Source organism: Dunckerocampus dactyliophorus, chromosome 2, assembly GCF_027744805.1.
Source record: "Dunckerocampus dactyliophorus isolate RoL2022-P2 chromosome 2, RoL_Ddac_1.1, whole genome shotgun sequence".
In the NCBI taxonomy this organism is placed as follows: domain Eukaryota; kingdom Metazoa; phylum Chordata; class Actinopteri; order Syngnathiformes; family Syngnathidae; genus Dunckerocampus; species Dunckerocampus dactyliophorus.
The window spans coordinates 31,206,715-31,227,669 of record NC_072820.1 but is presented as its reverse complement, the minus strand read 5'-3'; the positions used below and the strand labels follow the sequence as shown (position 1 = coordinate 31,227,669).

Genomic DNA, 20,955 nt, shown 5'->3' with positions numbered 1-20,955 from the left:
CTTCCATTCTGTCATATTTTGTATATGAGTGGTTTCAAACAGATGGCAAGGAGGATTCCACAATGTAGCTTTATTTATTCTGTACCTCAGACAAAACAAGCCATGGTCTCATACAATTAACCATGTGAATGTTGTATATTGAATCTGTTAATTAGGTACACTTTAATTTCATTATTTGACTTTTACTTTCTGTTTTAAAGCAGCCTGCTGTGGCACTATTTTATCCTGAACATTTACTTGAAATTGATGCCATGTTTGTTGTATATGTTTACTTTTGTCTAAATTAAAAAAAAAAAAATCTCAACCAACCTTTCGGTCCCTTCAGCAACACAAACTCTCCGTAACACTTCCTGTATCAGGTACGTCCGGCCATCAAAATAGAAGCCCAGCAGTAAAACATGCACAGTTACGCCAGCCATTTACTCCACGCTTTTCACTCAGAAAGCCGGCTTGCTACGTTGGCTTTGCAGCATGTTTTGTACAGCAGTGCTTTCTCATTCACAAAATCTCACCCAGTTTCACCTCTTGTTCTTCTGCTTGCACATACTCCTACAGCCATCCATCCAGCCATCAGTTTTCAATACCGCTTATCCTCACTAGGGTCGCAGGGGTACGCCAGCCAGTCCACCTTAAAAGAACCGCTTTTTTATCTCTTTGTGAGACGCTGTTGCACTGCCCGTTTGTTTCTCCATAAAACAGGGCTAGCAAGCAGCATTAGCTATATGCTAACCTGCAACAGTGGCATGTACTACGTGCAAACAGGGTCTTATCATTGGCAGGACAGTGCTCATCATTGTGTTTGAGGTTGCCGCTTGTTGTTGTTCCCTGTCACTCACTGCGTTGTATTGCAAAATGGTACAGAATAAATTGTTATGTTTATTTCATTTACAGTTCAGGTTGGATCGTACACTATTTCCGAGCAGCCGGTGTGACGCCACGGAGGTCTATGACAGGTCTATGACCTTTTGGACTTTTTAAACCCCGCGGCGCTGGCGTTTTAGGTGGCTGATAAGGTTTTTTGTGTGCTCGATGTTTTTTTTCCCCCCTCATCACGAAGCACTTGGTACAACATCCATCCTCTGAAAGTGAATGTTTACAAGTGAGCTCAGGGGAAGTTATGACAGTCGGTTAAAGTCAGAGGCAAGACAAAAAAAGGAGCGCTTGATTTGCTCACCCGCACAGCACGGGTAATCTCACCTCATTGGAGCGTTTTTTTTTTTAAATTATCGGTTATCTGAGCTATTTTTAATGTTATCGGACACAAAAATAATATACAGTTAAACCCAAAACTACTGCCTCAAATAGTGGCCTCATCCATAATACACGCCAGGGCCCAATTAATCACTGTCAATAAAGGCATTAAGTGACTGTAATTACCTATACTGGGGTGTCCAAAAATTTTCCTCTCGAGGGCTGCACACTGAAAAATCCAAAAAGGATGCCACACAAATTTCATGACGATCCATGAACCTGGTGGCAGGGGTTCATTTTTTTGTTAAATTGGTGCTACTGAGTGAGTTTTGGGAGTTTGTGTTTGGGACCCCTGAAATATAAAATTTTTCACTAGACCGGACGTGCTTGCAAATTTTGGTGAGTTTTCATGCATGTTAAGGCCCTCAAAAATGGGAGGAAAGTTGCATAATTAAAATAAATAAATAAACATTGCAGTTTCAAAATATCAGTTTCTAACAATAAGGTGTTATAAATTGGAAAAATAGGCCTTAAAACTGAAACTACTTCCTCAAATTGAGGCTTCATCCTTCATACCGACCGCTGTCAGGCTCTACAACACCTGCACCACCTGAACCGTGTTGTAGTCAATATGTATTCTTTATACTGTATTCTTTACTTGCGTATCTTGCTTGCTGCTGTAACAAGTGAATTTCCCCGCTGTGGGATAAATAAAGTACAAATACAAACACAAATACACGCTGTACTCCAATTAATCATTGTCACAGGAAGAGCATCCCTCAAAAATGATGCTACATGTGGTCGGAATGACTATTGTTATGACTGTTGTAAATTCCTTCATTGTAATTTCATGTTTAGTACAGGCACTGTTCAGGGCAGACTTCATTTGTGTTTTGTATCAGGCACCTTGTAGGGCAACTAAGGGGTCCTACCACAGCCTAGCAATCCAGGCACGTTAGAAAGCTTGTCCATGTACTGTACATGTCTGTCTGCGTTAGTGACAAAGGTGAGTTAATGTGTTGTTGACGATCGTTCGCGATCGTATTTATATGCAAATCAGGCGGCGAATATCGCCCATTGTTGTGTGTGTGCCTGTGTATTATGCATACGTTTTGAAGCGCTAGCGAACCTGTTGGCGCCCATTTTGTGGTGAAGCCATGTGTGTGTGCGTAAATTAGCATGTGCTCCTCTAAGCTAGCGATTTACATTTTATGTTGATGTTCATTCATTAAAGAAACCAGACTCCTTGAGACATTAGACTCATTACAGATTAACCTGTTGGATGGAAATTGGACTGTAGTTAATGTCCATATAGTTGTGTTACTGTGTCCGGACTCACTCTCTGACCGGAGTTCTGGTGTGGATGAGGTGCTCCAGCGAACCCACCTAACACACATATAGTCCGCTCTCTCCCACAATGACAGTAAGATGTCTTTACCACAACATATGGCATCTGTAAAGCTGATGTTTCTGATGGACTTCAAAGAAAAAACAAACTGCTATAATCATATTACATGTGTTCATTCTTCAGCCTATCCCAGCTGACTTTGAAGCGAGAGGCGGGGTACACCCTGGACTGGTCGCAAACCAATCGCAGGGTACATATAGACAAACAACCATTCACACTGCTTTTTGTCTCACTCCCCCTTCTTGCTTTTGCATATTGTAGCTCTACTTAAAACCTCATTAAGATCCAAATGTGCAAAATGCTAATTCTAGCAATTTTTCAACTGGTGTTAAGATTTGGATCAGGAGTGTATGAGTGCTGTCTACTCAATATCATTTCCATCACTTGACTCATCACAGGCAATTCAATATGCTAGCGATGAATTAATGTCTGCTCTGTCTTTGTAGGGAGGGGCATTTCTTTAATTTTCTGAATCATTTCATGTTTATTTTTTTAATTCGTAGAGTAGATGCTGTGATATTTTTATGAATGATGATTTCATGTATTCTCCATCTGGGAGCGGCCCCTCCTCCTTACGCTTCCCAGTGCAGTGAGTCAGCTACAACGCTAGCATTTGAGTGTTGAGTGTGGAGTTTTCATCCACTTCTTGAAAGTATGTTTTCTGTGCTCAACCTTGCGTAGTAGTTTCCAAAGCACTCCTTTAAGCCCATCTGCACTTGGGTACTTTTTAGAAAAAGCTTAGTGCCCGTTTTGAAAAAGTCTTTCAATGTTACATTTTCAGCTGTTTCTCTCCACATATGAAGCACACGGGTGGGTAAGCCAGCATCGTTGGCAGTGAAGGCAAAGGAATATATCCATTCACAATTGAACTCTATTTTCTTCCAACGTTTTTCTTTTTGGGGATGAAATCATTGTTATGGATAGCTTACTGCGGGGGTAGCACACTGTCAAGATGTCTGTTTGTTTCATGTTTCGTGTGTCTCCCTTGCTCATCGAATCAGCAGTCAGATCGCAGTGTAGCTGCATTCACAGACTTGCAGTGAGTCAAATATTTCGATTTCATACTTTAAAAATGCACATTCTCTCTGCTTCAGTGTTAAAAAAAAAATCACAGAACTCAGCGTGGGAGCTGCAACAAGGGGGCTGAAGGGCCGCGGGTTGCCGACCACTGGGCTAGCCGCTAGCCGGCTGGCTTCACCACACACTCGCTCGCAGCGTGTCCGCACTGCACTCACAATGCCTCAGGCCACTACCAAGAGGTGAAATATTGGATCTGTTGCCACTGCTGCTGTGTTTTTGAGTTTGGTAAAGTTAACTCTAGGTGTAGCGTTTCTATGTTGCTATGTGAAATCATTGTGACCAAAATACGGCAAAATACTGTAAGTACTTGATGTTATCATGAATGTGCCTGTTACTACATGGTTACAGCATGTATATAAAACCATAAACCCTTGTTGGAGGTTTTTGGAGGTGTTTAATTGTGGGCTTTCTTGGGGAAATAGGTGTGTGCCATTACCTGAATTAATGAGCTGCCTCTTTTTATCTGTTTTTATATCTTTAGAACGCACAGAAAAGAGAAAGACGTGTGTTCATGACTTACATAAGGATTGTGGATGATGGGCAAAATAAAAAAAGTGCAGTTTTCCTTGGAAATGCACATTTCTTTCATATTTGATCAAAGAAGGTGGTGTTAAATAAGAGATGCCAGCACCACCTCTCACCTGTTTGATACACTGCAGCCGGTCATTGGTCTGCTGTATGTGTCTGTCCATGGACGGAATGGAGTTCATGTTGGTTGTCCCTCTTTGGCCCCTACCTGCCAGCCATTAAACCGCAGAGTTCTGCAACACAAACAAAACATATTACACTTTAATGTGTGTGTGTGTGTGTGTGTGTGTGTTGTAAGCCGAGCCAGACAGTGGCAGTATTGATTTGGCAGGTGACAAACACCAGAGAGATCACGCATCCTCAGCTCCTGTGACACCCCTAACAAGTTGACACTTGCCCCCAGTGCCCCCGAAGGACCCCTCGGTGAGGATGTCTGACCATGTCACTGCACCTCAGGGTGAAAGGACACACACTCTTGACACACACACACACACACACACACTAATCTGAGAACTTGACAGGGGGTACCTCGTTTTCTTTACTCATGCCCCCAAATTGCAGACAACATTCCCCAATTAATCGTCAGATGCGTCACCTTGTTTGAAGAAGGAAATAGACGCATCCTTTGTATCCTCTAAGGAAAATACATTTTATCTGGTGCCACTAGGGGGCTGTAATTACCTTTACTATGATCCAATAGACATCATGCCCCATTTAAATGCCAGGTGGGTCACTCATTTTAATAAATGAATGCAGACCTTAAATATACACCTCCCTTTTCCTCTAACAGAAAACAAAAATAAGAAGTGGTGCCACTACAGAGGTATGGATGTACAGTACCTTGACAATGATCTAATAGACACCATACCCCAATTCATCACCAGGTGTGTCTGCCATTTTAATAAATAAACACTGCATCATAAATACATGCCTTATTCCCCTTTAGAGAACAATAACAGTGCCACTGAGGGCTGTAATTAAACATATACAGTACAACGACCTAATAGTAGATCATAGTAATAGTATCATAGTAATACATCAATAATAATCACAATAATGGTTTTAATAAGCAAATGCTGCACCTTAAACAGATCCCTCCGTATATTCCCTTGAGCAAATAAAACAACCATGCCACTACAGGGCTGTGAATGCCTTTACTATGACCTAAAAGACACCTGTGGTTGGCTGGCGACCAGTCCTGGGTGTACCCTGCCTCTCGCCCAAAGTCAGGTGGGATAGGCTCCAGCATACCTTCGCAACCCTAATGAGGATAAGTGGCATAGAAAATGGATAGATGGATAGTGATCTAAAAGACACCATGCACCAGTTAATTGCCGGGTACATTGTCTATTTCAAGAAATAAACACCACACCTCAAATAGATGCCTCCTTTTTTCCTCATGATGAAAATTAACTAATAGTTTGTGCCACTGGTGGCTATAATTACCATTATTATGTACTAATGCTAGAAGTCCCACAGGCCAGCCATTTGGCTTTTCTAACAATAATGCACAAAGTGCAGCCAAGTGGCTGGATTCATTTTGAACTAACATCCTAACTGAGGTGTGAACAGCCCATCTTGTCACCATTGTTCTGGAAATGAGGCAATTACTCTCTACTCCATTAGTGAAAGAGAACTTATGGTGCTTTGCTTTACTCAAATAAAGTGACCGATTGCCCGAATGATTAAAATTACCAAGTCCCAAAGATCTACCTCCTACTTTAAATATAGACTATATATATACTGAAGAATAAGATATGACACACTAGATGACACTCTTGTGCATCCACCACCATCTTCCATCACGCCATACCCAGTACGCTTGCTTTCTTCAGTAGATGTTTGAAGCTTCCATGCCAGCTTTTTCCACACAAAACCCTCCCCCCTACCTGATCTGCGCATTCTCGTGGAACCACATTCCAATGCCCTTGTGAACCGCTAATCTGGCAGGTAATGGCTGCGTTTACAAAACAAAGGTGGGGAATTGTAGGCCATTGACTTGTTCATTTTAAACCACACAGCCTTTTGGCTGTCCTCTGGGCGTTGTAGCAGGGGTAAGAAAACCCTGGGACTTCTCGTGCTAATAGACACCACGCTGTGCATCGTTGACTTAAAATGATAAATGCCACACCTCAAATGGATGACTTCTAGATAACTTTTTTCCGTTCAAGAAAAAAAGTTGGCGGGGGTTTCTACTTGCATTGATTATGATCTAAAAGACACCACGCCCCAATTAATCACAACTTGTGTCATCCATGTAAATGCATAAATGCCACACCTCAAATAGAGTCAAACAGAAATAGCTAAAAATAGTACATAAGAGGCAGTGCCACTTAGGGGCTGTGTCTATCTTTACTCTGACTTCTGATAGCCTTCATGTGTTGCATGCGCAGCAGACATGGCATCTGTAAAGCTGCTGTATGCAGTGTGATTATTGACTAATAACTACTATTTATTTGTGTAAAAAATTGGAAAAACATTTGCTAGTACTATAAAAAGGCATTTGTCAGAACAAAAAGCTTACCACTAGAAGCCTGGTACTTTCTGCGGTTGACGCCCTTCGCCACTCTATAAGAAAATATCTTTAAGATCTTCTTCTCCATTGCTCTTTAGTGGCACACTATTGATTTTGACGCTTCTTCAATGTTGTTTTTTCCAAGGGTAAATGGTTTATCATGGATGTCACACAAAAGCCCTACAAAGTATTACAAGCTATATTAAAAGCTATCAATATAGCCTGACGGCGGCTGGTTTAATGTTGCATTCAATGTCAAATAAATATCACGATAACTCTCACCCCCTCTCTCCGTCCAACATCACTACCATCACTTTAACCCCGCCCCCTCCCTCCATCTCCACGCCATCTCCTCCTCCATTACTGCCACGCAGCGACCAGACGTTCTCCCGTACCTGCAGGCTCGACCCACCAGTTAATGCTCGCTGAGGGGTCTCCAGCTGGATTTAATGGGTGGGGCCGCTAATCTACTCCACTAGACGGCGGATAAAGAGCTTTTAGGAGACCTCTTGATGCTGCTTTCTACTTGACACAAGACAAGGACACACCAGAGCATTAGGCTCCATAAATTACTTTTTCTTTTTTCTTTTTGGAAGGCCCAGGCAGACATACAAGTAGAAATATACCCATACAGGCCATAACATTAGGTACACCTGCTTACTGTAATTAGCTGTGCTGAGAATTCCTCCCAAGGATTGATGCCGTCTGAGCCGTTAATTCAACTACATCATACTTTAGTGTGGTTGCATTTAGCCTTTTTAGATCTGTAACCATAATATACCACAGCAATAAACCCAATAATGGGGCAGTTTAAACACATGGCTTCTTGGTATTTGACACATACAACTCATACACACATTTTTTGGTTTTTATTTGTATTTTATTGTCTTTTATTTAACTATTTTTATTCTTATTTACAATATATTTCATTTTTCAATACAATGTATTTATTTTACGTTGTAATATATTTGTTTTGTATTTTATTGTGTTATTTTCATTGGCATATTTATTTTTTATTGTGTTTTATTTGTATATATTTATATATTTTTTGCTACTATTTTACTTGGTATTTTCAAAATATTTGATTTTTTTTTGTACAAAATATTGTGTCGTCCTGCTCGAGTGACATGTACTTTTTGCACATCATGTACTTTACACAACTAATTGTGTGCGTTTGAAAACTAAATTAAATGATAAGTAACTACTAAATGTAGAAAATTAGCATTGTGCTTTGTAAGTGTATTATTATGAAATAAAGACAATTACAATGCCTTTAATGTTACATTGAGGAACCTTTGTATTAAGTTTGACTAGCTTGTGCAGGTGTACCTAATTTTATGGCCGGTCAGTGTGTTTGCTGTCCACCAATGGCACAGACTAATGGCATTTAACACGGTTTGTTTTCATTGCAGGCCACATGGTGGCCTAGTGTTAGCCACACAGTCAGGAGATCAGGAAGATCTGGGTTTGAATCTCCGTTGGGCATTTCTGTGTGGAGTTTGCATGTTCTCCCCGTGTGTGTGTGGGTTTTCTCCGGGTACTCCGGTTTCCTCCCACATTCCAAAAACATGCATGTTAGGTTAATTGGAGACTCTAAATTGTCCATAGGTATGAATGTGAGTGTGAATGGTTGTTTGTCTATACAGTATGTGCCCTGTAATAGGCTGGCGACTGATTGACCCTCCTCTCACCCAAAGTCAGCTGGGATAGGCTCCAGCATACCCGCAACCCTAATGAGGATAAGCGGCATAGAAGATGGATGGATGGATGTTTTCAATGCTTTTATACTTCCAACATCTACTACGGACCTGCAGTGACACTCTGCCACCAGCAGGTGTCTCCCCCAGCCTTCCCAACCGGTCTGTTGGGGGTGGCACAAAGGCAGTCGGAGTGGAATGGAGTGGTGTTGCTTTAAGCCTTTACAAGCTCCACAAATCCTGGGATGTACTGCTTGCTAACAGTGCCCACTCAGGCCGCCGCTGGTTTCTCTGACCTTGTGCTTATTGATGAGCGGCGGTGGCGGCTCAACCTGCCCTTTCCTTCACTCTCTATACCCCTCTGTGTCCGGTGAGTTATTATACGTTGGATGGGAGGGGGATGCCACTGGACGCACGGTCAGCCACTCTGCTTCTGCTGTCAAACACATGTTTAGGATCTTACATGGATGCCTAATGTAGCACAAGTAGCGAGCTGTGGATGCCAGCACAACAAAAGATACAAGTGATGTGGGGTGTAAAATATATATTTTAAGTGGGAGCGGTCATAAAAACAGGTGAGGAGATGCAGACCTGGGACAAATACAGAAAGCAGTGGAGGATGGCGGCGAGGTGATGGGAGCGCCACCGGCGGATTGGGTGAAATGATGTCTTTATAATCAGAGAGGAGGGGTGGCAAGGTGGGACAGATGAGGCAATTTCAAATGCAGCCCACCTCTGGGCTAAAATGATGTCTCCCCCCCCACACACACCCCCATGGGTGTTAAAAACAAAAAAGTTTTATTGCAAACGGTCCCTTCAAACCAAAATGGCCGTTTACCTTCCAATCCATTTTCTATGCCGCTTATCCTCACTATCCTCACAGCTGACTTCGGGCGAGAGGCAGGTCAATCAGTCACCAGCCAATGGCAGGGCACATATAGACAAACAAGCATTCACACTCACATTCATACCTATGGACAATTTAGAGTCTCCAATTAAACTAACAGGCATGTTTTTGGAATGTGGGAGGAAACCGGAGTACCCGGAGAAAACCCACACACACACGGGGAGAACATGCAAACTCCACACAGAAATGTCCAACTGAGATTTGAACCCAGATGGTCCAGATCTCCTGACTGTGTGGCCAACACAGTTTACCTGTGCATCTTAATTAAACATTCTTGGTAATGGTACGTCACTTTGAACATGCATACAAGTTCCATTGGAACACATCACATAACAGTTCACAGTTCCACATGTCCAAAAAGGAGTAGGAAGAAGCAAAGCTAATTTAATCCTACCCCCCATCAGTTTAACATCAATTGCAATACATTTGTTCACTTCCTGTATTCCAATGTACTCTTTGCTAGTTTAAAATGCATAGGAAAATGATAAGGTAATGTAACAATGTGATAAAACAGGAGTCAAGGTTTTTGTAACCGTAAATAAATTGTATAACAGTCATAGTACATAATAAATATAAAATAACAATAAAAGTCATGAAAGGGAATGATGAAAGGGTTAATAGTTGACAGAAACATAGCTGGATTATGCGTGAGTACAGATAATGTACTCACAAAGGAATGAAGAGTTAGTAACAAGTGTAGTAGTGGTTAGACATAGCATTGTAAGTACAAGGACTCTTCTTCCTTGTACTTGGAAACATCAACTGCTTGTATTGTTTCTAGAAATCACTCATTTTAGTGCGTTGTTTGAGTTCTTTATTCAATCCGTTCCATAATTTGATCCCACATACTGATATGATGAAGGTCTTTAGCATTGTTCTTGCTTATAACTGTTTTATATTTAACAGTTTAATTTTTCCTTGAGGTCATATTTCTCCTCTCTTGTTGAGAAGAATCGTTTGACATTTTTGGGCAGCCAGTTATGGTTTGCTTTTTGCATAATTTTAGCTGTTTGAACATTTAGTAGACCAGCAAATTGTAATAATTGTGATTTTAGAAATAAAGGGTTTTTATGTTCTCTATAAATGGGATTATGGATTATCCTAACTGCACAGCCTACCTTTATAGTTACGTCGCCTCTCGTGTGCGGCACCCATAAGGCTGGACACACTATGTGTTTATGTTCATTCAACAACAACACACAAATAGTATTTTGAGGACAAGACATAGTTGGTATACTGTAGGAGTTTGTTCATTACCACCCATGGTAATGGCCCCAAATGAATGAAAAATGGCACCTGCAAACTAAAATGGCCAAATACCTGTGCTTTGGAGGCACTGGTAGCAGATGCTAATATTTTACAACTCCCTGCGGACCCTGAAATCAGTACATTTTCACCTGAATACACGAACAACAAGAACACCACAAGAGGAGAGCTACTAAAGTAGCTATTGATGGAGACAGGAAAGAAATGAGGCTGTGCTGGCTGCCATCCCAACACACAAATACACACACACTTTGCAATGAGCGCTGGGCCAACATCATGATAGCATAACAACACCCTCAGTCACTCCTAATGTGCTTAACAGCAACACTACAGGGTGATACACCTCTGCAAAGCTGTGTGAACAACCCTGTCAACACACACACACACGCACACACAGAGTAATCTAAAGCCGAGCGTTCTGCTGACGCCATTAAAAGGGAACAAGGTTGGCCTGAGCCGTGGAATCAGCATCACTCTGGCACCTAATGGCCACATGTGGAGACACGTGGCTCAAGGTGATGCAGTCCTCCAGCGTGATCTAATGGAGGTGAAAGAGGCAATAAAGGACTAATCCGCGCCATCGCCGATTACTAAAGGCTCGGCTGTTGCTTGCTTAAGGGCGTAGAGGGAAGGGAAGACGGAGGTGGAGGGGACTGGGGGGAGGGAAAATGGGGGGGTGGCGGGGGCGGTTGGGGGGGGGACATGTCTCCTCGCCATCATTCTAATGAGCTTTGATTCTGTGATATCTTGTTTTCCCTATATGCGGCCCAGCAGCATAGCTCGCCTTTAATTAGGAGGACACTGTAGAGATGCTGTTTGCATGCGCTGATGGTGAGGAAAGTGAGCGGAGAGCAGGAAGGAAGGATATGTTTATATTAGGCCTGTCAAAGTTAAAACGTTAACAAAAATTTCCTTTAACGGCACTATTTTTTTTGACGCGTGATTAACGTGCGTAAGCCCTGTCTGACCCTGAGCCACACCGTAGTTTGTGGAAACACAGCGGTGTGACAGTTGATGTGGAGCCGCAAGCGGGAACAAATATTGGGTTTTAGGCTATTTGGAATGGTAGGTTTAGCTTCAACACCCATGGCAGACGGCTCTCTCGACCAGACCAATGTTATTTGTATCTACTGATGCTGTGAGTTGAGTTGTCACAGAGTACGTCGACTCTCAAATGCTAGAGAGAAAAGAGAAGGTACTGGAGCACTGTAGATATTTTACTCATCATTTATCATTTGCAGTGGTCATACAGTGGCACCTTGGCATACAAATGTCCCGACGAACCAGGGTTTTTTTTTGGCTAATTTTTTGCTCTGAACTGCAAGCTAAAATTGGGGTTACAAGCTGCTAGTCACTGGCAGGCATAGCTGAGGGCAGCTATTTGGGGGCTTGTGTCAATGTGACAAAGGCGGAAGTGAGCGAGCACACACCGGAAAATATTGTCAATATTGCATTATTATTATTATTTATTACCGATTTATTAGTGCCTGTGCTTGAATTGCTTTGTTTGTCAAAGATGGTGTCCACATTGTTGAAGTCGCCAGACTAAGAAGAGTGTTTGGAAGTGAAGTATACTGTAAGCTACATCCTGGCTGCACTACAGGGTATGGGCACACTGCTACTTCTGTAAACTACCGACTGTTCTTGAGCACACTCTTTTTGTAAGTTGTTAATATTTGTTTCTGTAACACGCTCTCACTCAGTTGGTGGGTATTTTTGCAAACCTTTATTTGTAATGTTAGTCACAATTATATTTTGTGATATGATCCGTTTAAAGAGAATGCTATGTGAGTGATGGACAGTTTACCTTACCAACATCTACTTGTTGTACTTTTTGTTTTTATACAATTACGCCCATTTTGTGTTGAGCTGTTTAAAAGAACAGAATGTTTCATAAAAAAAGTGCATAAAGCGGTCTCATGTTAATGTAGTTGATCTAGGGCCTGTCCACACGGTAATATTTTCAGGTCAAAACATAAAAGTATTTTATCATTTCAGCCTCTCATCCACATAGGAAGGGCGTTCTTTCAAACCCACCACGGTGTCCAACAAGAAGATTTTGGGTGAGACCTGGAAGAACTTGCAGCTGGTGAGAAAACTTTGTGAATGGCAGCATCGTGGACGATGACTGTAGAGCGAATTTTCACATGTCCAGAGCTTCTCTTTTGGCCCTGAGTGAAGAACTTCGTCCTCACATCGAAGACCAAAACAAAGAACATGAGAGAAGCAATCAGACCATTAAAAAAGTTTGTATTATGAGCAATGAGAGAAGGCTAAGGAAGACTGATAACTCCTTCAGAGGAAAAGCGAGTCAGAAGAGTGGTCACAAAGTTCCTTGACGCTTGAACAAACTGCTTTAGTATTTACTACCTTTGCTATTTGCTGTACTACTACTTTGGCATATTTGGTTTTGGTACTGTAAATAAACAAATAACTGCAACCTTTCTTGCAGTATTAAAAGACTAATGTATACAAAAAATACACAAATATATGTGTAGTGTGTGTGTATATATATATACAGTATATATATATATATATATACAGTCAAACCTGTCTTAGCGGCCACCTTTATAGAACAGCCACCTGCCTATAGCAGCCACTGAAAAATCCCCCCCCCCCCCAGCAAATTTACATGTTATAGACCCTGTGTATAGCAGTCACCTGTCCAACGCGGCCAGCAGCCACCCATTTTGTCTCCCTTGGTCAATATCTGACTGCATATAGCGGCCAAATTACCGACTCAAGTAGAAGCTTCATGCACGAAAAAGTTTTGTTTTTCAATCAATGAAGCCGTCGTGTGTAGACTTTAATTACTGAGTCCTAGCTCAGTCACAGTCATTCACAAGATCCACACAAACTGTCAGTTGTTCCACATAAAAAAGCCGTCTTCTTTTGAGCTTGCTATTTCCTGGTCAAACATGTAACTTTAAGAGCATTTGCACCAAAACATTACCGCAAAGTAGGCTGGGAACAGGACGTGCTCCCAGCGACGCTACAATAAAAAAAAAAAACATACGCTAGCATGCATGTGGCAGCGGGAGCAAAACTGAGTTCGGTTGTACTTAACTGAAGTATTTTAGAATGTACTCACGTTATTTTTCATCAATCCTCATCCACAAATCCATCAAAGTCCTCATCTTCTGTATTCGACACAAACAAAGCCGTCTTCTTTTCCGTTCGCTACTAGTCTGTTAACTTGTCAGTGTTATTCAGCTCCGAAGCAAAGAAGGAAACTTCTCCTGTTGCTTCTGCCAACTTTATTTCTTGAACGCGGCCACCAGACAGCAGCTCAGAACACACACACATCTCTCAGCATCGTCTCGCCTTCCTGCTTGCCCACAAGGCAAAGGTTAAACAAGCCCCACTACATAGCTGTCCAGCCAATGCCTGTAAGAAATGACACCGTTTATTTCCTGGTGTGCACTGGTCAATACTGTAATGCCGCTTGTTGTGGGGAAGGAGAGACTCACGTCGCTGATGCACTTTAATGGCTTTATTAACAGCGGAGAACACTGCAGGACTTTACATCCACGCCAACATAAACACACTTCCCAAATTTCTCCAAACTCACAGCTAGCACTGAGCCTAGCTCTCCTGCTCGGGACGCCCACCGTCACTTCCCGTCACTTCCTGATGAACTAAAGCTGTAATGACACTCTGCCGTATAAAAAGTAAAATATTTAAAACAAGCGTAAGACATTACTAGCACAGCTTTGTTCTGTGGGTGGTGGATTTATTCTATCAGTTCTTATTAAGCCTCTAGCTTCCTTTTAGTAAGTAAAAACCTTGGCTATGATTGCACTACATTGTCATGTAGACCTACAAAGTACACTTGGAAGAACAAGAGGTGAATAAATGTATTGCAACTGATGTGAAACTGATGAGGGGTAGGATTAAATAAGCTTTGCTTCTTCCTACTCCTTTTTGGACATGCAAAATTGTGAATTGTACTATGTGATGTGCTACTGTTTGACTCATGCATGTTCAGGATTAAAACCATGAACCATGATAATAACAAGCCTAGTAGTGCTGTACAACATTTATCCGCAGTCCGCAGTGCCCTCTACTGGTCTACTTTTTTTTCTTTTTTTTCCTCTACTGGTCAACATTCAAACTGGACGCCAACCTGTCTATAGAGGCCACCTGTCTATAACGGCCACTTTTGCACACTCCCTCTAGTGGCCGCTATAGACAAGTTTGACTGTATATATATATATACACACACACATCCATCCATCTTCTACCCTCACTAGGGTCGTGGGTATGCTGAGGCCTATCCCAGCTGACTTAGGGCGAGAGGCGGGGTACACCCTGGACTGGTCGCCAGCCAATGGCAGTGCACATATAGACAAACAACCATCATGCTAACCACTAGACCACCATGCGGCCATATATATACACTGCTCAAAAAAAATTAGAGGAACACTTGGAAAACACATCAGATCTAAACTGGGGGAAAAATGATGTTGAATATCTTTCCTGATAATAATTGGGTGATGTATTAGTAACAAAATGATGCCACATCATTTGATAGAAATGAAAATGATCACCCTATAGAGGGGGGAAATCAAAGACACCCCAAAAATGAAAGTGAAAAAATGATGCAGCAGACTGGTCCATTTTGCTAAAATGTCATTGTAGCAACTCAAAATGATTCTCAGTAGTTTGTGTGGCCCCCACGTGCTTGTACGCATGCCTGACAACGTCGGCATGCTCCTAATGAGACTACGGATGGTGTCCTGGGGGATCTCCCAGATCTAGACCAGGGCATCACTGCGGTACCTGGACGCATGGAGGAGATTCCAGGAGACAGGTAGTTACTCCAGGAGAGCTGGACAGGGCCGTAGAAGGTCCTTCAACCCTCAGCAGGATCGGTATCTGCTCCTTTGTGCAAGGAGGAACAGGATGAGCACTGCCAGAGCCCTACAAAATGACCTCCAGCAGGCCACTGGTGTGAATGTTTCTGACCAAACAATCAGAAACAGGTTCCATGAGGGTGGCCTGAGGGCCCGACGTCCTGTAGTGGGCCCTGTGCTCACTGCCCAGCACCGTAGAGCTCGATTGGCATTTGCCATAGACCACCAGAATTGGCAACTACACCACTGGTGCCCTGTGCTCTTCCCTGATGAGAGCAAGTTCAACCTGAGCACATGCGACAGACGTGAAAGGGTCTGGAGATGCCGTGGAGAACGTTATGCTGCCTGCAACATCATTCAGCATGACCGGTTTGGTGGTGGGTCAGTGATGGTCTGGGGGGGCATATCCCTGGAAGGATGTACAGACCTCTACAGGTTAGATAACGGCACCCTGACTGCTATTAGGTATCGGGATGAAATTCTTGGACCCATTGTCAGAACCTACGCTGGTGCAGTGGGACCTGGGTTCCTCCTGGTCCACGACAATGCCCGACCTCATGTGGCTAGTGTATGCAGGTAGTTCCTGGGGGATGAAGGAATTGATACCATTGACTGGCCCCCACGTTCACCTGACCTAAACCCAATAGAACACCTCTGGGACATTATGTTTAGGTCCATCCAGCGCCGCCAGGTTGCTCCTCAGACTGTCCAGGAGCTCATGGATGTCCTGGTCCAGATCTGGGAGGAGATCCCCCAGGACACCATCCGTAGTCTCATTAGGAGCATGCCCCGATGTTGTCAGGCATGCGTACAAGCACGTGGGGGCCACACAAACTACTAAGAATCATTTTGAGTTGCTACAATGACATTTTAGCAAAATGGACCAGTCTGCTGCATTATTTTTTCACTTTCATTTTTGGGGTGTCTTTGATTTACCCCCTCTATAGCCCCATATGTATATGTGTGTGTATACATATATATATAGACTCTATGATGTTGTTGTCCTCCCGCAGCAGTGCTCTCCTGAGAAGTTGGTGCATGTGGGGTGGCATGTAGTGGTTTATATCGCCCACTTGTGTCTGTAGGATGTTGCGGTGTGTCCATGAATGCTGGGGTTCCATGAGGTACGGGTGCTTGCATGTGACTGTACATGCAGGCGCCATCTTGTTCAGTCAGCTGTGCAGCAGGAGATGTCATTGCAGTTTGGCCCTGCAGCATCATATTTCTGAGCAGCAGCAAACTGTCTTTAAGGGTGTCTGTGATGGCAGCAATGTTATGGTTCAGCTGCCGCATGTTTTCAGTGGTCTATCATGCTCCTTTTCAGCTGAAGATCCTCTTGGACAGCAGCGTCCATTGGGGCCTTCCTCTTGAGTCTGTCCTTTCTGTGGTAGTCGAGTTTCTTCTATGTGAACAAAGACACTGTAATGCAGGGTCACATTAAGTAACCTTTTTAATAGCCTTTATGTTTAATTGAATGAACATTTATGATGGGAGTTGTGTCTACATTTTACTATCAAGTGAGTCAGTTGGTAGCATATAGCTCATAGCAATTAGCGCTAAAAAAAAACCGAAGGAATATCAAAGGTACCTACAGCAAATGTCTGCGATGGCTGACCACTGGCGCTGGTGCTGGTATGAGTCTAGGGAAGCCGGAGAATCAGGCGAAGGTGTTGATGAAGAATCATCTTCTAGCATACCCCCACCAGATGGGATGGCGCAGGTTGGTGGCGACCCACCCCATATTTCCTCGCAAAGTTCAAAATATATTAGCGCCACACGTGACCGTGACCACCTTGGCGCCCAGAATCAACGGCATGTCGACATTTGTTCCGGACTGCCTTAAGAGTTGCCATAACCTGGCATTTACTCATATTACAGTGGTCGTGAGGGAAGTCCTTCCCTGCAGCCATGTCCCCAGTAGTTTACTGCTTCCGAAAAGCCAACATAACATCAGAATACTTCCACTGACAACATTCCCAATCGACATTCTCCTGATACTTTTTTATTCCACACTGGAAGTAATTCCACTACGTCATCAGTCCAGACAAAGGACTCGGTTTTTGCCGCATACTCGCCATCTCCTTGTTGTTTTTGTTAGCGTGTAGCGGAAGGCCACTTTCTTGTTCTACAGCTTGGTGTGTCAGGTGGTTCCGTCTGCATGGGTGTTCACAACACCACGTATGGCATGACCGCTAGCTTTGAATTTTATATGACAACGGTACAGTTTAAATGATTGTTTAGTTATTTATTTACATTTTAGCACTTACACAGAAATGCTAAATTACATTCAAAACTTTAAAGGACAAATGTTTGCGTTTAGGATGCAAAACAAACAACAAGGTGCTGCATAAGCCGTCCCATCATCCCCTAAGGAAAGCTCAGATTTATTGTATAATATTTATGAAAACGCTAAATTTCAACACAATTAGGAAATGTACATTGTTTGCTGTAATGTGCATGCCAGACCACTAGTCGGAGATGCAACTCCGTTTTCATAATTTATTAGGTTAACATTGGGGAGAAGCAGTTTGTATGCTTTTGGTACAGGTAACACAAAGCTGTATTACAACCTGTAATAGTTGGCCAGGAGTTGGTGATGTCTCCAAATGTCCACATGACAACATTTTACCACAAGTTTGCATTTTCAGGCTGCTCAACCTGTGTTGCGTGATGCTAGCCTTGAATTAATGATTTTATGGCAACAGTATAGTAAAAATGTTTTTTTTTTTTTACGTTTTTAGCGTTTACACAGAAATGCTAACTTACAATGTATCATCATCAAGGGTACGTTTTTTTAATGAAAAAAAGTAACTTTGGTGCAGATTTTGTCAAGTTTCACATCAAAATGATGCCCGCTCACACAATTCCACCTAAACAAAGATGCTGTAATGTGCATGCCAGAACACTAGTTGGCGATTCCGTCCCTTTTTCGCAGACAATAACGTAATGTAATTTCCAGAAATGTCCACATGGCCTTGAATTAACAGTTTGTACGATGTTAGGGTGGGAAATTTTCATTGTCTCAATAAAACTCACCACGCCTCTGTCAGTTTCACATTCACCGTTATATTTATTTTACAGTGTGATTGGTTGAATCAAAAAGATACAATTTCAGGCGACCGTCCCGAAAAGGGAGACATTTCCTCTGCTCCTGGTTCCTCTGGAAATGTCTGCTCTCTCCCAGCTCAGAATCCTTCTTATACTGTCCCATACTCCTCGGGTCAAGGGAAGGGGAGTCTTTGATATCTCCAGGGGTCCTCTTTGAACTTCTACTACTGGCTTGCTTCTTGTAGAAGAACATTCAGACTTGGCTCCACCTGGTCTGGTTTCTTGTGGGAAAGTGTATTACATCGTGGTTGCGTCCTTTGTGATATATTCCGCTCGTAAACTCCCTTGCAGTCGTCTTATCCCTGCAATGTCTTATCTAATTATAGGAGTGACTGAAGTGACCATTGGGGCTCTGTGTAGTTATCTAGCAAATACCTCAGTAGAACACATATATGGTATACTGTATAGTTAAACATGGGTCATTAGCATTTACACAGAAATGCTAACTTACAAAATATCATTTGAGGGACAAACGTATGCATTTTTATGCTGCAAAAAAACATGAAAGTGCTGCATAAACAGTCCCCTGAATCTGGGAGGGGTGGGGTGGTGTTGGGGGAGCTTGTCTTTTAATTAGGTTAACATTGTAGCGATGCTGTGGGTAAGGCCAGTAGAGGTGGGGGTGGGGATGTCAGTTGTGACAGGGCTACTTTATAGGGAGTCCAGGTGCTTTGCCTGCTAAGAGTACAAAGCTGTGTTTGTTCCACAGAGGAGCAGCAGAAGAGCAAAGAGGATGGAAACGTGTGTGTGACTTCCATTGTTGCCTCCCACAAACTGCCCTAATCCCCAGCAGGCTCCATCCAGGGAGCTGGCACCGAGGAGAATAATATGAGCTAGAACACCACCTCCTCCCCCCACCCTCATGTCTGCACACGCACACATATGGATGCTCACACCTTCCCACATGGCTCCTTAACAGGCCTGGGGATGGATTTCTTTTATTTCATGTAGTTTGCCCTGCAGCTCCAGTGGCTAAAAATGTGACACAAGCCAACTGATCTTTCCTCCTTTCTCCACACCCTCCCTACACCCCCCCGCCCCACCACCACACACACACACACACACACACGCACCCCCAGACACGTACACAAATTCCTGCAGGAGCCCCATGTTCAGCACACAGAGACTGTTCAGCCATCAAGCACATCTGCAGCGTGATTGGAGAAGCAAAGGAAGCATGCTGCTGGTGGTGATGCAAGGAGGGGGATGTGGGGTTCAGGGGAGGAGGGCTTCAGTCAGTGGTTGTGGTTGCCTCCCCTCCTCCCCCAACGACTCCCACCCCCTCCACCACTACTTCTTCTGCAGCAGAGGAGGATCACGGAGGGGGCCTAAGCAATATGTCCTCTCTAACCAAGTGGAATGTTCCACTTAGTCTCTGAGGCTGGGCAAAAAGGGGACAAAGGCAGTCCAAGCCCCTCCCCTCCCATCCATCACATGCCATCACATGACCATACGTCACCAGGAAGCGGATAGGGGCTTAGCTTAGCCACTTAGCTTCGTTTGCATGCCGGTCGCCGGTCGTTATGTTGGCATTGTCATCATAAATAAACGGTAATAACTAAACCGAATTGCGTACACTTTGCCTTTGAAGGAAAACTGCACCTTTTTTGGAATTTTGCCCGTCAGCCACAATCCTGATGTAAGAGACAGTTCATTACAGCACGTAATGGGACACACCTATGCCACCTACCACGCTACAGAAACACCTCCAAAACCCTCCAACCAGGTTTTATGGTTTTCTATACTGTACATGTTGTGACCATGTTGGAACAGGTACATTCATGAAATGAATTGTAATACTTACAAGTATTTTGCCGTATTTTGGTTCTTTTAAATTACATGTAGTGGAAACCCTGATATGAAAATATTTAACATATAAATATATGACTGAATGTGCAGTAGACATTGTATATGAGTCTACTTTTTGAGCAAAATACGACAAATTAAATGCTTCTTCAAAGTCTGTGCCTTTGTGCTGTATTGCTGGGTTTCAACCACGTGACCTCCAGGCACTTCCGGTGAGCAGATGGGGAGCAAACATAACATACGGCCACATACAAACAATATTTTGGATATTAAAGCCAATAACAGTGCATGTCTTTGAAACGATTTACTCCAGTTGTGTGTGTGTACATGGTGTGATGCATGAAAAAATAAAATAGATGAAACAAGATGATGGAGACATGTTAGTTTGCGTTCTTACACCCAAAAAGTGTGCATGAATACATTCTTGCATATGCCCTTCATCGTTTCACTGCAGTGTTCGAGCTCCATAGCCAATTTTCAGCTGGACTTTACGCACGATTTTCGGGCTGCTAGTAAGCCTCACTTCCAAGCCCTCCCTGGAGCATCACTGGACATTCTTCCATGTGGCCGCATTTCACATTTACGAGTTCCAA

At 43.1% G+C, this 20,955-nt stretch overlaps 1 protein-coding gene across 4 annotated transcripts in view; it reads right to left on the bottom strand.

The window, feature by feature from the left end:
* LOC129168513 (zinc finger MIZ domain-containing protein 1-like) overlaps positions 1-20,955 on the bottom strand; it is a 159,984-nt gene that overhangs the window by 51,929 nt on the left and 87,100 nt on the right. For all 4 annotated transcript variants that reach the window (XM_054753878.1, XM_054753886.1, XM_054753896.1 and 1 more), the window contains exon 3: positions 4,321-4,440. In XM_054753878.1, the coding sequence (XP_054609853.1) occupies positions 4,321-4,389 (69 nt within the window). In that variant the 5' untranslated portion in view covers positions 4,390-4,440. The remainder of the gene's footprint in view (positions 1-4,320; positions 4,441-20,955) is intronic.